The following is a 21494-nucleotide window of genomic DNA, read 5'->3' as shown; positions in this document are numbered from 1 at the left end:
TGAATGTCTTGACTTTCAGATGTATCGCTTTTCGATTGAGTGACTGAAGACCTTGTTGTTTGGCCCCCCCTCCCTCCCAACCAGAAAACTTTGTTAGCTCTTATCTCCTGAGTTTTGAATCAATAGAAGTCTTCAAAAGTTGGGACAGTTTGTGCCACTAGTGCTTTGTCCCCTAACACTGCCAACCTAACAATAACTATACTGTGTGTAGTGTTGCTCATAGTTGATGTTATTGAATTAGGTATTGGGTTGGGCTAAAACTTCAGTATTAGTCTAAACCAGTGAACTCAGTTTAGTGTTAAGCTGTGGTAGTGCCTTTTCCAGATAATATTCGAACTACCTTCAAAATGTTGCACATGTGACATCTCTTGCGAACAAAGAAGGGACTGTATGAACCCAGACTGAGTGGCATCGTCATGTCATGGCGGAGGGATGTTGAGGTGGTGGAGTGTTGATGTGGTGGGGTGTTCAGGTGGTGGTGCTGGCCAGTGGTGCCAAGGAAAACTCAGCTGCAAGTTTAAACATCTCTATCCAGTTTTGCACTGAAATAATTGAAGTGCTACAACACAATGGACTGGTACCCCTGGAGACACTTGGTCAGACAGCAGTGTATCAGCTACAGATGGCTGTGGCAGTATGCTAGACATGTATGTCCTTGTCCTGGTTTGCTGGCACTGCTTCCTTCCTCAGCATTGTATGCCCAAGTTAACGCTGTGGGGCCACAACCCTCTGAACTGGTCTGGTGAAGATTGCTGCCGAGACTAGTCGGTGTGGGTTGCTCGCTGGTCCGTAACATGTTGGAGGCTTGTGTGGCCCTGGAAGGTACTGCAGACAGCCCATAACTGTTTGTGAAGTCAGTGGATATTTATAGTGGTTAAGGGCACATTTGTTGTGCTGAAACGTTGTTTCCAGGCATGTACAGATCGATACCTTTGTGGCCAAAAGATGAGGATACTCCTCTCACTCAGTTTTTAGTTGTACTTGCTTTCTGGGATGTCTGCAAGATTTTGGCACCCAGCCTGGCTGCCTTTTGATAGATAAACTCGTTTATAAAATCGCATACCAACACCAGTAACACTCAAAATTAGTGAAAGCATTACAGTCCTCTCCTCTTTGGGAAACCTGCCAAGGATGTCTAACCCAGTCATTTTGAAAGATTCTGTACTCCTAGTAACTTTTGCAAAGGTATTAACTTATGGCACATACCTGCCTGTTATGCACATTGTATACAACCTCTAACTTATCAAGCTTTTGTATGTCCATCCTTTTAGCCGGATGTCACTGGGACGACAGCCGTTTACTTCGTGACAAAAAATAAAAACACCTACAGTCGTCCTTATGATTTTATTTTATTTTGTCGCTACCAGTTTCGACGCATCATTGCGTCATCTTCAGGCTGTTTTGATGCGGTACAGGTTGATGCGATGCCCATGCCTAACATATCAGTTGGAAACCGCATCAAAACAGCCTGAAGATGACGCAATGATGCGTCGAAACTGGTAGCGACAAAATAAAATAAAATCATAAGGACGGCTGTAGGTGTTTTTATTTATTTTATATATATATATATATTTTTTTTTTTTTTTTTTTTTTGTCACGATCTAACGTATCAATCCAAATCTTCTTTCTTTGACTTGTATCAGTAGTATTCCGCTAGTCTCCTAATTGTTGTTCTTCAACCCCCACGTCCTGACAATATGTAATAATGTGCTTCTTTTAGAACTTCTTCTTTTAGCTCCGGTGACACTACTATCTGTGGCCCCAACCTCATTGTCTAAGACAACAACCCATCACACACAGTGAATTGCAGCTGTGACATGTACACTTTACATTGTGCTTCAGAACTTCCACTGGCTGCCATTGTGTGCAAGGCCATGATTTTTAATTAAACCATCTGCGTATGTATATGTCTTTCCAGGCTTGTACACGACTTCATACTGGAACTAGCTTTAGCTCAGTGCCTTTCTTGTTAATCTACTACAAGTGCCCTTAAGCCATAACCACCACTTAAGAGCCGTGTGGTCAGTTACTTCTTTAAACACCTTTAAATACAAACAATATCAGAAAAGCGTGATTCCATATATGTCACAGAGCATTTCTTCTTCTGTAGTGGAGTAGTTTATTTCCTCTCTGTTCACTTGGCAAGAGGCGTATGCTAGTGGATACTCCTCTACGTTTACTATTTTACTGAGAACACACCACACCACTTGATAAGAAACATCACACAACAAGGCGAACTCTAACTTGTAATCTGGAACAATTAGTACTGCACTTGAAGTTGATGCTGTCTTTAACTTCTTGATCACATCACAGCATTCGCCCATTTGATCTTTACACCCTTTTATAAAAGTTTCATCTTAGCCATCTGGTAAAGGCCTGGCCAGACAGAATCCGGCCTGCCGCTGCGACGGACGGCACAGCGGGAGGCCGGGCCCGTCAGCGGCCAGGGACGCCACACAGGCAACGGCCAGCCGCAGCGACTCTTGATGCGTCAGCTGTTACACTGTGGAAAAGGCCGAACCCCATTATTAAGCTTGCATGCATAGCACGATTGTCTTGGCGTTAGACGATTTGGAAGCTTCACTAGGGACACGTTATCTTTGTGCGAGGAAATGAGTAGCTCACACTAGCGATACGAAATGGCACCAAGAAGAGGAGATGTTGGGTGCATGATAGTAATAGCAAGAGAGAAAGCTTAGGAGAATACCATCGTGTGTGTTGATCTACAGTCTGACGAAGATAGGTTCTTCAAATATTTTCGTATGTCGCAAGAATGTTTCGAGGGACTGCATCGTCTGATAAAAAGGTAGCACCGAGAAGTGCACAACGAACTGGAGAAAGCCAATTGATACAAGGCACAGACTAGCCATTTGTTTGAGGTAAGTTTTACCATTTGTGGCCTCTTTGTGCTTCAAACAGAAGTCATATAAATTATTCCATTTCAGTTTTGCTGTATCATATGAAAGGTTCGGCGGAAGAAAGTGCTATCCCACAATGTAGTTACGAGTGGAGTGATAAATTTTTGTTCCTGTGTTTACGAATTCAGCAAACGATAGTAACATCTAGTTCCGTATGTCCCGCTAGAGAGAACTTTCTACTTAATAGATTGTTCTGTTTCATTGTATTCATAACATTGTCATTGAATTTAAACAAACATATCTTTGGTCGTTAACTTATCTATTCGTTCTATTGGCATAATTTATTTTAACCTTTTCCAGATACTAACGGCAACAGTCACTAGACCATAGCTTTTTTTTTTTCCGGTTAGGACATTCAAGAGTCTCAGAAATTGTGGAAGAAGTGTGCCAGGCAATATGGACTGTTCTACAGCCCAAGTATTTACCTACTCCTACAACAGAGATGTGGAAGAAATCTGAAGAAGGATTTCTAGAACTTTGGGGGTTTCCGAACTGCCTTGGAAGCATAGACGGAAAGCATATCAGGTTAAAATGCCCGAAGGATAGTGGATCCCAGTTCTTCTGTTACAAACAATTCTTTTTGCTAGTTCTCCTGGCGATCGTTGACCCTTACGAGTTTATAGTATTTGATATTGAAAGTTATGGACGTCACAGTGACAACACTATTTCTAAGAATTCAGCTTTCTATCAAGAGTATATAGAGCCAAAAGTATATCACCAAATCAGGATCGCGTGTATCATACAAAAAGTTGTATTGTCTCACCTCGTCTATAAGTCTCTCTGTGTCCATGATACATGCACTACGAGATGCAAGACAAAAAGCGCCTCACACCGCTGCTTCCAGTGTGACCACAGAGCAGTTGAGTGCGCCAACAGAGGCAAGCAGCTGCTCCAGCTTGCGGCGAATCTGTAATCTGTGACAACCCGGCGGCGGCCGGAGCGGCAGGCCGGTTGCCAGTGCGTCAGAGCCGCACTCTGTGTGACCGCCGCCATACAGTAACGCGCGATTCAACAGTGCGGCCTGCCGGCTGCGGTTCAAGGCCACAGGCCGGACGGCCAGGCCGCATTCAGTCTGGCCAGGCCTTAAGTCTCCCCTGACCCACAGTTCTGGATGACTTTCCCAAAATCTACCCCTTTTCCTATACCTCTCCAGTCCTTTTCCTTCACCCCTCTTCCTTCCTCTTCATACCTTCTGCATGAAGAAGGAGCCACTGCTCCGAAAGCTTACCTAGTTATAATCTTCTTTTATGTGTGTGTTCTGCCACCACTTGGCGAATAGATTTTTTATGCATCCAATTACAGTACGTTTGCATCTTATGTGCCATGATCAGCTGTCTGGATTCTTATATTCATTACCATATGCCCATACCTACAATAATTAACACAAACTACTAGTACTCATTCTGTTTACAGTACAGAATGCTCTAGTAAATTATATTGACCGCATCTCACCAATCGTAAATAATGCTGCTTCATATAACTAGAGAACTGGCTTTATAAACGTAACCCTAAAATTTCTGTGAATCTCTGTCTTAGACTCCATGCCCTCTACACTCAAAACAAGGAAAGCAATCACAAACCAGTAGTCTGCTCACTCACTGTAGTGTGTGACAAAACTGCATGCTGTCGATGTGATGCTGTGCTGCATGGAGGTCAGTTGTGCTGGCATCAGTTGCCAGACCAGTTCCACTGATATCAAAATACAGTCAAAGGACTTCAAAAAATGGTTTAAAATGTGACACACGAATACATACCCCTTATGTAAGTGGAACTGATAACCGTCCAGGAAGTAGGAACATTTGACTCAATTTCATATGTCATAATCAATGTTTTTTGAAAGCCTACGGCTGTCGTTCATTATTTAAATAATGAAATAGTGCACTAGTTACATATTTTTTCTTGCTTAGCATGATGCTTTTCGAGAATTTTTTCTCGGTGTCAAGCGCAAATATGTAAATAAGTATTTTGTGTGGTGGTTGAATGTGTGTTATTCTGCATCTCTTGCACTGTAGTAGTCTTTTTGAGGTTATCAGGTACTGTGCCTCATCAGTTATGTAGAAAACCACACACACACACACACACACACACACACACACACACACACACACTGTTTGTTTGTGTAACATCACAAAAAATACATACGTAAATATTGCACGACAACAAGAATCAATTCTTGAAACCTGTTATGCTGAGCATGAATAAAATATGTAACTGGCACTGTGTTTAAACTAAAAGCATTTGAGCAACACAAATGGAATGACGGTGTCAACTAGCGCTCCAAGTGGCCATACGCCAAAACGCGCTAATTGTAGTTCGACAAAGATGTCACAATGATCACAATAATCACGAAACTGCATTTGCGCAGTAGAGATAGTTTGGAAATGGTTGTGATTGGCCATATCTTCATTCGAACAAACCCAGTTACTTATATTAGCCACCGCGCCAAGTAGAGCTTGGCAGCAGCAGGAGATACGGCACGAATTGTTCCAACTTTCACACATTTACTGGTTCAAATCTGCTGAGTGGATTGCCCTGTTGTCAAGAAACTTAACCGCATAATTTTTGTAAACGCTACTGGATGGCCAACATCACGCCAGAATCATATTTTTCTCCACAAACATTTTTTCGTAATGCGTAAATTGCGGGAAAATTATAAATATGTTGACGCAAAATCAGGTGCAAATTAACATTGTGGGCATAGGAAATTTGACAGGACCAATAAAAAATGTCATAAACAGCAGGAAAACTTTAATTCCGGGAACGCAAAAGAGGGAATATACTGTACTTCTGACATGAATCTATAGTGACTCGGGTTGAGGGGGGCTGCTACAGTGTAGAGGTGGTGGAATGGCAGGGTGCAGAGGTGAACGGGCTGGCCAGTGTTGGCTAGGAAATCTTGGCGGCAAGATCAAACATCTTTAATCAGTCTTGGGCTACAATGATCAAAGTGTTGCGATGCCAGGGACATGCCTTTCTGCAGGCATGCAGTCAGTAGTCACGTGTGGAAGGTCGTGGTGGCATGATGGACAGGTGACATTCGTGTCCTACTTTGCTGCCGCTGTAAATATCTGCCCATATTCTTGTCGAAGTCCAAGGAAAGTTCACTCCAACATAGGTGGATGACAGTGATACAGCCTTGGCCACTGACCACTACCCTCCAAGGCAGAAGTTTGGCTTCTGTTGTAGGGCCTGGAGGCAGCTCCTCCGGTGTACCGCTCCAAGTCCATGGCCCACACCATAATGTGATGGAGACATGCATGGCCATGGTGTTGTGGAGGGTGCTGCCAGGCTGTCTGTAACTGTATTAGAATCATAAGATATTTAGAGTGCTTTATGGCACATTTGTTGTGTCCATATGTCACGTCCAGGCACATACAGATCAATATCTTTGTGGCAAAATGGTGTGAAAACTCCCCTCAGCTGGTTCCTGGCTGCAGTGCTTTTCTGAGGGTCACCAAGATTGCGCAGCTTAGTCTGGCCACCTTGTGATAGGTAAACAGGTTTGTTTATGAAATCATACACCAGCACCTCTGCACCTGCCTTCTCGCCTCACATACTGCTGCAGTGGATCTGCATTTGCTCAGTAACACACAAAATTAGCTATGTCATCACAGAACTACGTGGGAATTGTTATCAAGTTGTTTCATAAAATTTTATCCATTAACTTTGATTTGCAGGAAGATGTTATCAAGTGGGGTATGGTCTGTTTTTCAGATATATAGCAGTTTCCAAAGTAGTGGTTTGGTTGGGGACAAATCGCAAAGCCTAAACATTAAACAATTGAAAATCCAGGTTGGAATATCAACAACATTATCAAAAGGATAGATATAATATACCAACAAAATTAATCAATTTTTGAAAATACAGTGTAACTGCATAGGTAAAAAGTCAATTCACCAAGCAGCGGCAGGAGAACACACTCTTGTAAATGTTAAAGGAAATTCTAAGCTTCCGGAGCCAGTGGCTCCTCCTGCAGAAGGGTTGAAGGAGGTGGAAGAGAGATGAAAAATAAGGACTGGTGAGCTTAAAAAATGGGGAGACTTACCAGACAGGATGAAAAGGAAAGAGTGATTGTTGGGGACTGCCAGACAGGTAGATCTTGACCTAAAGCTTGTTGCTGAATGTTAACTGAAGTGTGAATAAATCTAAAATCATCCTCGAAAGATCTTAACAAATTAGTATCTAGCATTATTAGCCTGTCTGCATTATTCAACATTACAAATTAAAGTCTACCAAAGTTCTTACAAATCCTATCCAGTGTAATTACTGTCCAGCAATGCAAAATTCCTTAAAGAAAAAAAAAATTCTTCTGTAAACAGCCCTACTCAAGTGAAATTTTTTGAAATTTATTAAAATCATTCTCTTTGTCAGAGAAATAGTTGGTGAGTGATAAATTTTATAACAGTTCTAGCATTGGTGCTGTGTAAATTCACTAAGCAGATCTAAGGTTTGCGTCCAGTCACTTACTGGCCAGTCTGTTTTGGCAGTTGAAAATAGCATAAGAGAAGCCAGAGTTTTAAATTTCACATTTAAGAAATAGTTCACATGGGAGAATTTTACAAACATGCCATTATTTGATTATCAAACAGACTCCCTTGTGGATGAAAACAAATAAGTCACCAGGTCCGGATGGATTTCCAATTCGGTTTTACAAAGCGTGCTCTACAGTATTGGTCCCTTACTGACCCTGCGTTTATCGCAAATCTTTCGCCAAGTGCAAAGACCCAAGTGACGGGAAAAAACTGCATGTCAGTCCTGTATATAAGAAGAATGAAAGAATGGACCCCGAAAATTACATACCAATATCTGTAACACTGGGTAGTTGCAGAATACTTGTATGTATTTTCTTGAGACTGAGAAACTTATGTCCAGGAATCAGCATGATTTTAGAAAGCATTGAACTATGGATGAGGGGCAATAGGCAGATTCCATATTTCTAGATTTCCGGAAAGCATTTGACACGATGCCCCACTACAGACTATTAATGAAGGTATGAGTGTATGGAATAGGTTCCCAGATATGTGAGTGTTCATTAGAGACAAAGGTGCTGTGAAGTGTGATAGGACCACTATTATTTTCTATATACATAAATGATCTGGTGGGGTCAAATGCTGGAAGTCTTTTTAGGAGGAATATACAGTCATTAAGGCATTGCACTTTTCTGTAGGAAGTCCTTATGCAGCTAAACTGGAGTTTTTCTAGTTTCAAAATAGATTTCCTGTTGCCTCTGCTTAACGAGAAGCATCCATAGTTTCTTTTAGACCTCATTAGACCCCTGTATGATAATAACAAAATATTGATATACTTACCACCATACTGTTGTAACTATGCACAGTATTCTGAGACAAGGCTGTATCTTTGTGAGATACGCACTATGCCCCATCCATGATAGGAGTGAGACCATTATCATTCCTGGATAAGTAGTTTCATTCTGCACTTGGAAAATTTGGTTGTTTAATCTCATGTGTTAGTCCCTGTGGAATCGTTCACCTGCCAGAGTTGAGAATAATTGTTGTAAGGACTGAGACCTGTAAGCCTTAAGATGCCAACCAGATTTCTAACTGGGGCATTGGTGAACTAATTTATGTAACAAATGTCCATGTCTTGTAATCGTTTTCTGACTTTACATTTTTGGTGTAGGCATCAAAGCTTTAGAATGTATCTGTGAACTAGGAAACCGGATAGAAGTAGTCTCCTGAAAGGTGTAAAAGAGGTTTTTATTACAACAAGAATATGTACGTCAGATTTTACAGTCTGCTAATATCCACGCACTTACAAATTAAATGCCATTAAAGGCATAGAAACAGGTTAAAAATAACTGTTGCTTTGTAGGATTTTGTCTTCCTTGATAGTCTGTAAGTAAATTGCATGTATGTACACTGATCAGCCAGGACATTATGATCATCAACCTGCTAAGGTGATATCTGTGTCACCTGGCAGGGAATGACTGTCAGTCAGACACACACATGGCACATGCAGTATCAGTGAGCATGCTGTCTGTGTATAGAATGGAGAAAGCACATGATCTACCTGAGTTTGATGGAGATTTGGTGCAAGCATTTCGGCAGATGCACAACTTGTCAGGTGTTCAAGGAATGCTGTGGTGAGTGTCTTCAATACATGGTGAAACCAATGTGAAATCACATCCAGATGTCGTGGGGTTGGGCAGCCACCCCTGATTACAGATGGATGCCTTACACTGAGCAGACTCGTAAAACAGGACAGGTGGCAATTTGTGGCAGAACTAACATCAACATCAGACTTTAATGCAGGACAGAGTACAAGTGTGTCTGAACACGCAGAGCATCAAATGCTCCTAACAATAGGCTTCCACAGGCAACGGCCCATGCATGTGCCAGTGTTAATACCTAGACATCGGCAACTATGACTGAAATGGGCACTTGACCATCAGCACTGGACATTGGTGCAGTGGCAGAGCATTACCTTCTTCATCATGCTGATGGGAGGGCGTAAATCTTTCATCTTCGAAGAGAAAGCTGCTTGACACCCTTACTGTGGGATGGAGACAAGCTGGCAGTGGCTCCATTATGTTCTGGCGAACATTCACATTGGCATCCATGGGCACAGTGGAGCTTGTGCAAGGCACCATGGTGGCCAAGGAGTATAGCACACTGGTTGCAGACCATGTTTCCCAACAGCAGGGGGAAGGAGATAATGTGCCATGTCACAAAGTCAGGAGGGTGATGGAGTGGTTCGAGGAACACAGTGGCAACTTTCAATTTATGTGCTGGTCCCCCAACTCGTCAGATCTGAACCCGATTGAACACATCTGGAATGTGATTGAACATCATTTCAGAACTCATTGCCGTCTCCCTGCAATTTACAGGAATTAGGTGACTTGTGTGTGCAGATGTAGTGCCACCTCCCTCCAGTGACCGACCAAGGCCTTATTGCTTCCATGCTACGATGTGTCGCCACTGTTATCTGTGTCAAAGGTGAACATACTGGCTATTAGATAGGTGGTCATAATGTTGTGGCTCATCAGTGTAAGTCAGATGTAGTGCCGTGGATTCAAACTACATGCAAGTACAGAGTCATTACAGTGAGAATACACTGAAAATGTAAAATGTTGCTAATCTTTCAGATGATTCCCTTTTTCAGAGCCAACTACAGCACGTGTGCATGCAACCCCCCCCCCCCCCCCCCCACACACACACACACACACACACACACACACACACACACACACACACGTGTCACTGCTCAGTTATGTAGTTACAGTAGATACTGCAAACTTTGGCCTGAACAACAATTCATAATTTGGAGTAAAGTGAATTTACCTCTGGTCTAACATGGCATATATGTTGTTGTGGAATTGTAATGGTAGCTACTGTTTTTATGGAAAACTGTTTCTTGTAGCTCTGAGCAGTTCTTTACACTCAGCCATTTTCATTAGAAGCGTTGTATGTTTTACACTAGAGCCATTGTACCTTTTACACACCCACACCATGACTGTTATGCCACCACTCTTGACATGTGATTTGTCCATTGTAGTTTTGAGCATTAAAAGCTTCATTAACACTGGAATATTGTCCACTAGTGAAAAGTACTTTTTGGTTTCCATTTTTGCTCAACTCAAAAAGTTACAGTGTAGTTTTATGAATCTGTGGGGGACAGAAGTACATTTGTGTGATTTCCAGAGATATAAGAGCACCAATAAAATACATTTAGCAGTAGATAAGTCTCTTTGGATATTTAAGTGCTGCCAAGATTAGCGTGTATGGAAAGACAGCAAATGGATAGTAGTCAGCAAGACATTGGGACACTGTACTTATCACAGAATGTGAACGTTGGAGTCTTGTGTGCTCTACAAAACAGAACAGTTTCATCTGTGATGCAACTGGAGGAGTAATACAAACCTGGAGAAGATACAACTAGTTTAGAATACCCAGCTGATCTCGTAACACAAATAGAGTTCTGTGTCATATGGCTAGCACCCCATCATTGAGCCAACACTGTTGTGTATTAGGAGAACAGTAGGCATCAGACATTGTGATTGGATAACGGAAATGAGTTGTTTAGCTAGATTATTCACACAACTTGCTCCATCGTGTTGGGTTGGAGGTTGCCTTATATGCTGTCTTTCAGAACATGTGAGGAACAGACAGTTCAGGACATACAGTATGAACATAAGAAGTGATGGTATAGGTGATATTGGCATTGGTTTCCCTATGACTTGTGACTGTTAAAGAAAGCACTGTGAAAGCCACAAGTAATATTAATAATATTACAAACTATTTCAATTCGTTGTGGGCTGCCTGCCCAGCAAGACGAGAACAACAGAAACACGGTAGATTAGATGAAGAGGACTGATATCTGGGAAGTTCAACCCAGAGTTTACAAACTACCTCCTCACAATCTACAGAAAGTCTGTGCCCTGTTCATGGGAATCCACTGTCCGGTATCTATGACCATTTTCTAAGACATGTAGAATCCATGCCACAACAACCTGCTGCTTTTTTACTTATCAGAAGATGGACCAATGTGTTAGGTGGGTAACTATAAAGTTCTAATTGGGCACTGTATATGACACGGAGGTTGAAAATATTTTAATTATGTATCAGAACCAAACTCTATGCAAGAGACAGCACCATTTTAGCAAATTTAAAAGTCATTATTATGTATTGCCTTCCATACTGAGAGCTGTCATCCACAATTCTATTCTGTAACATTCTGGACAGTGTAAAATGTGAAACCTTTGAGACCTGCGTGCTTCCAAAAGAAATTAAAAATGTCCTTGGGTGCTTTATGCTGCACTTTTGCAGAATTTCACAGTAGTCCCACTCAATTGATAAAAGAACATTGATACATTTTATTTTGTACCACAGCTTTTTACTGCACTGTGTGAGTGAAGTCACAATTAGTAGCATTACTGGGTATGACTTCATAGACTTTAAAGATGGATTTACTGGGTAAAATTTTCTTTGTGAACTTGTAGCTTAAATTTTGATTTTTAATTCAAAGTATTAGAGGTACTCTCCATCAGTGAAGCAATTATCTACCACACAGATCATATGAATCGTTAGATATAAAAACTGTAATAGTGTTACGTATAAAGTTATTCTTCTGATAATGATCGAAATTAAGGACACATTATCTGTAGGCTGTTCTGTCAAGTGACGGTGTGTGAATGCACACCCAGACATGTAACCCTTGTCTTTCTCAAAACTGTTAATGCTAGTTCTGATTTCCCTGGTCTCCTTGATGATTAAGTCCAAGTAATTTGAAACTTGGGCCAAAATCTGTCTGATTAAATATGATCTTGTGCTTCAGTTGAAATTGCATCTAGTAGCTGGTTACAGTCACTTTTACTTTCAATGTATATTATAAGGCCATTGTAACAGTTAACCTAAGCTTTTCACACTAAAGATCTTGTGCTCTTTTTATTATGAGAATGTGTTCAGCCACTGGAGATCTTTCTAAATTCTTGTAGTTAATATGCATGTAGTATTCTGTATGTTGCTGAGAACTGGTTTTAATAGACTTTCTCACACGTTCACATGATGTAAGCCATCATTTGCAGAATACAAAATGTTGTTGATATTTTAGACAGTTGGGAAAAGGTTTTAACCCCTCTCTAATATTTGTCTACTTTTGCTGGAGGCTGTTGCACAAAATGAAAAGAATGCTATGGAGTGTGCATTTTGTGTTGAATAGTGTGTGTGTACAGGGTGTCTTAGGAGAAATGATAAATATTCAGGGCTGTGACAGGAACAATCATTTGAAGCAAAAAAGGCTAGTAAAGATGGGCTCGTAACTGCATACCTTAAGAGCTATGAGCACTTCTTCATCTTCAATACTGTGAAACAAATCTTTGTAGGTTCTTTGCTTTCCATAATCTGGAAGGAGGTAGTACAGACCAAAACAGGAGAACATTGTCGAGTGAACATGGGGTCTAAATCACATATTTTAAGAGCTCTGAGCACTTGTTCAGTAGAAAAGATATGTTTCACATTAGCGATGATGAACAAGTGCTTGTAGCTCTTAAGATATATTTTTGGAGTTGATGTTTACTAGCCTTTTTTGCTTCAAATGATCATTCCTGTCATATTCCCAAATACTGACCATTCCTCCTGGAACACTCTGTACCTGCATTTTCCAGAAAGCACTGACATGTCATCTTGTACCAAATAGCTTTTTGTCTGAGTATGGGTATTATATTATTTTAGCACTGAAACGGTCTTATCCCGATAAACTTTTAGTTTTATGTATCAGTGCATTCAGCACAGTCTTTGGGCAGGGAGAGGGAGACTATGCCCATTAAGGCATCTTTGTATGGCAGGTGTTTAAGGTAAGAGTGACCAGGCAAAGTGACTGGTTTCTGAACAATTGGAACATCTCACAATGGCAGCAGATTGAAATAAAGAATACATCTTCTGTCACCCAGAACAAGGTTTCCATGGTTTACTAGAGTACTTAAAGTTGGAACAGTTGCTTCAATGTGGTTGCCTTTTCCAGTAATGGATGCATGGACTTATTTTATTGTGTTCAATGTCACTTTGCTGAGCACATTGGCAGTGATATTGTTAATCTTAGATGTTATGTTATTATATAGTTCTGCCAATATATACAGCCTGTTTTTATAAACCCTTCGTTTAAGGTAGGCACACAGGAAGAAGACTGGAGGTGTTAAACAGGGAGAATGTGGGGCCATAACCATAATCCTTTAGAGATGATACAATGACCAAAAAATTCACTTGAGAAATGATTTGTTTTGTTAGATACGTGACAAGTGGTGCCATCCTGCTGTCATCAAGAATAATGTTCATCTTCCTCAAGAAACTTACAAACAAAATAGGGCCCACTGTTCAACTACATGATGGCACATCACACTCCAAATTTCTGCAGTGGAAGGTGTTTTTGTGAAAGACGTGGATTTTTGATTGACCAGATTCTTGTGATTTGACCATTTATGTATCCATGCAGGCGAAACCGTGCTTCATCAGTGGAGAAAACTTTTCCCCATTCTGAGTTTCCAGGGATGTTAACAAATGACTGAAACCATGTACAGTACACCAGATGTTTTTGTTTATCTGGCATCTTTAATTTTTGAACACTGCAAACATGATGTTAATGAAATTTTAACTTCTGCATTGCTTTGTGTGCTCTACCATATGAAGACTGATTGGACAGATAATCTCTTCAAACTTTTGGAAGTGACCACAGAATCACATTCCTCACCACAGCCTGTTTAACGTCTGTTGGAATGGCTGAGCTCGTAGTTGGCATCTGGATATTTTCCATGAAGTGCATCTACAACACATGTATATGAACAACAGGCAAATTCTTCTCAACAATGAAAACTCATTTCTCTTGGAAGAGTTCAGTAATACTACAGCAGTCGTTTGACCTTGGCAATTTAATTTTTTGTGATCAAATGAATGCAGTGCAATTTCTATTTAATCACATTTATTTTCACATGTGCGACTTTTCAATTGTGCTCTATAAATTCAGGTAATATATTTAAATTAAGTCAAAATTGACTAACTATCTGGTTTTTCTCATCTGACACTTCTCAGTTTCTAAATTTTAGCAGAGCTTTAGATTCAGTCTCTGTAGCCATGCTGTCATTACGCTTCCATTTTGTAAGTGATCCTGCTGAACAAACCTTAAAGATCAGAAGCTTGACTTTATAAAAAAAAAATTGTGAAACTTTTGTTTCAAATAATAGGCCATTAGCAAGTTGCTACTATGATTATTTCTTGTTCTGTTACAGGAACTGAAAAGAATAGTGTCATTTGATAATAAGCTGTGTACAGCATATTCTACTGCTGGAAAAGCAAAAGAATATCTTGAAAACCTGGAGAAAGAAATAAATAGCGCAAAGGTTGATGATGTATCAAGGCTGTCCGTGTCATTTCCAAGGGGTGGAGCCTTTGCTATTTTGGAAAAGGAGCCAGAAATTTTACCACTATGTGAGTATTGAAGTTTATATTTGAAGCACGGTTCAGACAGCTCAACTTTAATTAGGTTTGTGTCAGGAATTTGAATTTGTCAATATTAATTCACCTTTTACTTGTTGCAGATGAGAGAGTTGCCCAAAAGTATGCAAAACATGGAATTCTCTCTCCTGTAAATGTATTGTGGGTACACCTGTTGCTTAAGAATGAAGATGAAGCAGCAAGAAAATTATGGGATGATTTTCTCAGTAAACATCCCCAAATAATGTATCAGAAAGTAATAGAGGTGGCAAGGAAAGAAGATAACCTCAGCATTGTGCAGAAGCTGCTGGATTATTTGAAAACTGCACCAGTAACAGAGCAAAGTTTGGGAGTTGTGTACAGCTGTATTTTAGATATCCATGGTATGTGTAATCTGCAAGTGGAGTCATGAACTGTTAATCGAGACTAGTAATTGACTAATTTGTTTTAATGTGCAGTTTAATTTTATACATTAGGGTAAAAAGGAATTGCAGGTCTCTTAAGATCACAGGTTGAGAGGGACCAAGCCGGTGTGGGTGGATGATGGATGGATGGATAGATGGGAGAGTGAGTGGGTGGGTCAGTGAACAGTGGGAGGCATGCTGTCAGAGATGAGACTGTGATAATCACTGTGCCAGATTAGGTCCAGTGATGACGAGGACAGTGTGAGAACTAAAGATAGATTAAAGGGAAGAGCAGTGAATATTGCAATTAAGAATTATGGTGGAAGAAAGACTATTGTTTAATGTCCTGTTGACAACAAGCTTAGCAGAGAGGGAACACAAGCCCAGATTAGGGAAGGATCAGGAAGGAAATCAGTCGTGCCCTTTAAAAGCAATTATCCTGGCATTTGCCTTAGGTGATTTAGGGAAATCATGGAAAACCTAAATGAAGGATAGTCGGATAGGGATTTGAATTGTCATCGCCCTGAACATGAGTTGACTGTGCCCCCTCTCTTGGTGAATTAAAGGAAAAGAAGAATGAGTCAGAATATAATATGATAAAAAGAGTATAATGGAAAAGAGGGGAATGTTTTAATTATTACATAATGATTTTACTTTAAACAATTTGAGAATAATTAATGCTACATTATCTGTAAAGTATAAATAATTGAATTATAGACATTAGTTGCTAGTCAATTTCAGCCAAAAAGAAGGAAAAAAACTAACCTTGGCTCTATAATCTATACTTTCTCAAAGTTATTCATTTAAAATTTCAAAAAAGTCACCAGACAGGCTAAAAATTATAAATAGTTCAATTCACAAAAGCAATTGATTCTAAAAACTTCCGTCTTTGACTAGACTACCTAAGTCATGAATCATAGAATGCAGACTTTTATGGCTGGTATTTGTGTTATTACTGACACTTGTTTTATAGACATTGGGCCTTCTTCCAATGCTGGAGACATTATCTAAGGCTTCAATGACTGAGAAAGCAGTTACAGCCTCAAACAATCTCAGCAAGTTTAACTATTTATATGTATCCATGCAACCTATAAACAGTTTGGCATATTGAGCTCGTGAGCGACAGCAGCTACAGAGTTGTTAAAGCCTTTTATGATGTCTCCAGCATAGGAAAATGAAATGTATGCCTTGGACAATGGCCAAATGCCCATAAAACAAATGTTAGCAACAGGTCATGAATGTTACAAGTCAGCCAAAATTTTTGCACCATTCTTGTACTTTTGTCACTACTCAGCTTCCATCAAACGTGGATGAATGTTGGCTGATGTGTAGTTCTCAGTTCCAAGAAACTGATTAACAGTGTGCACATGTATTCCTTTCTCTCTCTAACATATCAAAGAATTATTTTTAAAATAAATTATGAGACAATCTGCTGGCCAGTACTTCAGGAGGCAAACTGTCTAGTGCTGCAGTTATAAGCGTACAAATATAAAAGTGACACACTATGCTAGATTTCAGAGAGGAGGCCACACATGTAGTGAGCCTTTGGTCCTTCCCATCCTGGGTTCTGAGTGACCTGCTCTTCTTTTCACCCTTCCCCAGTATATCCGTATCTCTTCTCCAAGGAAGGAACTATTAGCCCCAATATCAGGATAATGTATGTACAGTACTTTTGTGTGTAGGCAATACTAACAGTTCACTTCCTGAAGGTAAAATTTGCCCAGCAGTTCTGTCTAGTAGTTTATTAGTCCCATTTGATACGAATTCTTTTTATGGTACTTCTGGTCAGTGTGAATGTGCATCTTCACTTGGGGTTTACCTGATATTTAAAAACATGGTCTAAGGAACCTTGACCAGCACTGATGTACTGAAGAAAATCATTGTAGTACTTACTTTTGATAAACATTTCCAATCTGACATACAAATTATCTTCATTTCTAGCTATGAGTAATATTTAGTCCAAGAATGAAGTTCGATTGTATGCATGTAACAAAGTATTTTTGAGTCCATGTGGTCATTAGTGTTTGTTGCTTTTATTACCCATTGTATATCTGAAACCCTGACAGTTTTATCTCCCCCCCCCCCCCCTTTTCATTTAACCTCAAAATATAGTGGATATCTTCATTCTTTCTTTGTCTGCATCTTCACAATTGTGCTCATAGTAAAATTAGAGTTAGTCATGACTCATTTTATTAGCATGCTCATGTGACATTTAACCACTTTTGGATTCTGCGATCTCTCATTTATCCTTTCAGTTGATGGGCAAGTTCAGTCTTCATACTTTTTCAAAATTATAACTTGGGACTGAGGCTACATGAGATCCATGCAACTGCTAAGAACAGGCAAAATGGCACAACCACAACCAGTCAGCAACAGAACAAAATAGATAACAAATCCACCTGGGGAGCAATACCAGCCAACTCATTCACTGGCGGAGTCCATGTGTACTCAGTATCACTTGCTATTGTTGTTAGTGACAGCCCTATTCCCCCAATAGAATTCTGAAAATATTTTTAAAATGTCAGTGTAATGTTTGCAAGTTTTACAGATGAACTATGTGTATAAATAGCAAATATTGTATGAATTGGTACACATGTGACAGCATGCACTGCCTAATATGTTCCTAAATGACATGGATCAAAAGGGGACTCCTTTGGAATTCATACCTGGGGTTTCGTTGGATAGTCCTTTGGCCAGGGACCATTTGTATACCCAAATGAAGGAACATCTTAGTGTCACTAGTCTGCTATACAGGGCCAAAGTTTGAATAATATACACTACTTCTGCTTAGGCAAATGGAACAAATCAGTTGATTCCGCCACACACCGTTGGGTGGCTTGCGGAGTATCAATGTAGATGTAGATGTAGATTCTTTTTGCATTTAGTGCAGTCTACAATGGGCCTTAAGGGGTATAAGGGCACCACTAGTGCATGGGCAGTTCCTTAGAAAGGATTTTTTGTACCAAAACCAAGCTGTGAATTGCAAGATGGCTATGCACAGCAGATGGCTGAAATTTTTACTATATATTCCTAAGATCTCGATTTAGAACAACGTTAAAAATACCAAGAAATGAGATGTTGAGATTCAGTGTAACTTGTATACAAAAAGTAAGCTGTGAGGTGAAAATGTAGTTTATGAAGTGACGTAGCACAGAGAAATATGCTATAAAGTGTTTTATTTATCATCAGAAGGGTTCTAGGATCCCCATGTTGCGGTACTCAAGCTCAAGCAAAATTAGTTTTGCGTTACTTCGATTTTCACATAAGTAAACTATAAAAATTTTACTGACCCATAAAGTTCTTTTCATATGAGGGAAATGCTTGTTATGGCAGGGAAAAGAAGGAACTAGCAAAAAGATGCTCTGATTGGAGTACAAAAAGGCAAATATGCTCCTGTTTTAAAGATTCTGATTGAAAAGTTCGGTACCAGCTGCCTCGTTCTATTTTCCTTAGTATCTCTAGAAATTTTGACATGTGAACATATCTGCACTTTTTTATCTTGAGAGAAAAGGAGACTGTGTCAGTGAGAAAGAGACGGAAAAGTAATAAATACTGGAAGATAGTAAATAGTGGTTGTGGTATAGAAAGATAGAAGGAGCGAAGGAGAGGTGTGTGTGTGTGTGTGTGTGTGTGTGTGTGTGTGTGTGTGTGTGTGTGTGTGTGAGTGAGTGAGTGAGAGAGAGAGAGAGAGAGAGAGAGAGAGAGAAGGAGTAGCAGTGGGACAAAGTTCATAGTGGCAGAACAGTGCTAGGAAAAGAGTGAAAGAGACAGCACCAGTGGGAGAGGAATAAAGAGAAGGAAAAATGGAGGTGGGTTAGAGCCAAAGTCTGTGACAGTGGCAATGAGGAAGAGAGAGGTAGTGACAGTGGGAAGGGAATGAATGAGAAAGTAAAAGTATTAGAGAGCAAGAGGAAGACAATGACAGTGAGAGGAGACAGTATTAGTAGGACAGAACATGAGATTGTGGCCGAGAGATGGGCACAGTGAGAGAGAGAGAGACAGACAGACAAAGAGTTAATGACGATGAGTTGGGCTGAATGAGGAAGTGAGAATGGACTAGTGGGTGTGAGTGAGTTACAGTTAGGGGAGTTTGTGGGAATGAAAGGTGACTTGCATGTTAAAAAGAGCATGAATATGTTTGCATGCCAAAACTTTTGGGAAAATTGTTAAAGGTTCTGAGGAAGGTAGAATGAGGCAGCTGGTGCTCCACTTTTTAGCCTTTTAGACAGGTGCATATTCACATTCTTCCACTGGTAAAAATCTTACAAAGTCAGTTTAGGAGGAAAACTGTGTGCATTATATTAATAAAGAGTACGTAAGTAAAGAGATGAAAATAATTGTTTTTTGGTAAAAAAAAACTAGATTAAATTACTTCCCAAATTTTGGATTTTTATAGTTTCTCTCCTTTGAGTCTGTTTTAACGTGAACTTACTTCCATGTTGTTGGGATTAACACACTTTGGTGTAAATATTTCTTCGGGCACAAAACTTCTTATTTTTGACCGTGAATATAACGTATTTGTCAATTATCGGACTTCCTCCTCAGATACAGGCAGCACTCATGACATGACATTTACATATTGTGCGGAAGATAACTGAATAGCTTCTTGGTTTTGTTCCAATAATTATTATTATTCAGGCAACACAAATGGCTATCACACACATCATACAAAAATACATCTTCTCCACTCGAGAACTAAAGACAGAGTCTCTCTATTAATTGACAAAAAAATTGAATGAGGTTTCCCTCATTTGTTACCGCCTTCCGTCAGAGCAAAATACATCTTTTGCTGATGCTTGTAGCAATCGCGCTAATGTTTTTTGTCAGTGCTTTTCTTACATACCAATACAACTGTCATCAAACATACATATCAACGGACATTACAAGTAATCTGCAAGCTTGACTGTGTTTCCAGTCTGTGATGGCACAGCTGAAATCATAATCAAGGATTGACGGTGCTACAGATGTAGTCAGTCAAATGTTGGTCAAAATCAGTTTACTTATAAAACCCCATTTATAACAAAGAAATTGTATGTTCTTATAGTTTTCAACAGTCACACTAATAGACAGAACTGCAAAAGAGCCGTACAAAAAGCGTCAGTGTCATAGTCTCAGAGAAGGAAAATAAAACACACTGATGAACTATTTTGTGGGAAAATACACACTAATATGGTGTGAAATTGTAATGAAAATCCCCATAACTAAGCCAACATTTATAACAAGTTTTAATGTGTCATCTTTTCATATATCAAGTTTTGTGACGTAATTTGATTTCTGATTCTCACAGCGAAACATGGAGAAATTGAGGAAGCATTGAATGTCCTGAATACTGCAGTGAAAGACATCTGCCTAGAGAACTTCAACCGGACATCACTTTTGAGGCTCAAAGATCAGGTGGAAAGTCAGGGCAAAGTTTTCCCACACAAAATACCAGAAAAGGTGAGTACGCACAAGTTTCCAGAATGAAATTTTTTTAAGCACCGTGATTTTAATGCAAATATTTTTTACTTCTACTGCCACAAATAAAGCAGTACTATTGCTTAATCACAAGTAACCAAATTTAGAAAAATAAAAACAAAGAAATGAACAATTGTATGTGACATTGACAGTACAGATAAATAACTTTAAAATCTTCACATTTTCAGAGATCAAAATCAAGTAGTTCCAGTTCGAGTTCAAGTGATGATGAGAAGCAAGAACCAGCACAGCGATGAAAATGGAATAATATTTATTTTTGCATTTAGTTCAATGTATTCCCATGCTGTTGCTAGTCACGATCTTAAAAGTGTATTAAAATATATTTAACTGTTAAATACAGATATTCGTAGAATTATTTAGTACAGTGAGCTCTCTTGCAAGTAATTATACACACATCCTCTTTCTGTAACACAAATATGAAACAATACTTGTGCTGAACTGTACAGATATTCATTTCTTGTCTGTAGGATGCAAGAGTGTGCTTGTTGGCATTCCACAGTGACAAGTATTTGTTTCTAATGGACAGTCAAGTGAACCAGCATAACACAGTTTGCATGACAGGCATCATCACTGTTGTAGGTGAACAGCATAGTGCCACATCACAGATCCACATATTTGTTGGTGGTTTGCCCAGCTGTTGACACGGAGGCACGCAAAGGAAAGCAGAGAGGCGTGATTTGTTTCCTGGCGGCTGATGGTGCTGGACTATGTGAAATTCCATGTCCGCTGTGTATGGTGAACATGTCATTGCA

General features: G+C 39.7%; 1 protein-coding gene across 1 annotated transcript in view; it reads left to right on the top strand.

The window, feature by feature from the left end:
• Positions 1-21081, top strand: part of LOC126416065 (leucine-rich PPR motif-containing protein, mitochondrial) — a 190843-nt gene extending 169762 nt beyond the window's left edge. Inside the window, exons 18-21 of the mRNA XM_050083541.1 lie at positions 14656-14854; positions 14965-15243; positions 20552-20703; positions 20910-21081. Of these exons, the coding sequence (XP_049939498.1) occupies positions 14656-14854; positions 14965-15243; positions 20552-20703; positions 20910-20978 (699 nt within the window). The 3' untranslated portion in view covers positions 20979-21081. The remainder of the gene's footprint in view (positions 1-14655; positions 14855-14964; positions 15244-20551; positions 20704-20909) is intronic.
• The last annotated feature ends 413 nt before the right edge of the window (positions 21082-21494 follow it).

This window comes from Schistocerca serialis, chromosome 8 (assembly GCF_023864345.2).
Source record: "Schistocerca serialis cubense isolate TAMUIC-IGC-003099 chromosome 8, iqSchSeri2.2, whole genome shotgun sequence".
Taxonomy (NCBI): domain Eukaryota; kingdom Metazoa; phylum Arthropoda; class Insecta; order Orthoptera; family Acrididae; genus Schistocerca; species Schistocerca serialis.
Note: the sequence above shows the minus strand (reverse complement) of the source record. Positions and strands in the feature narration are given on the sequence as shown.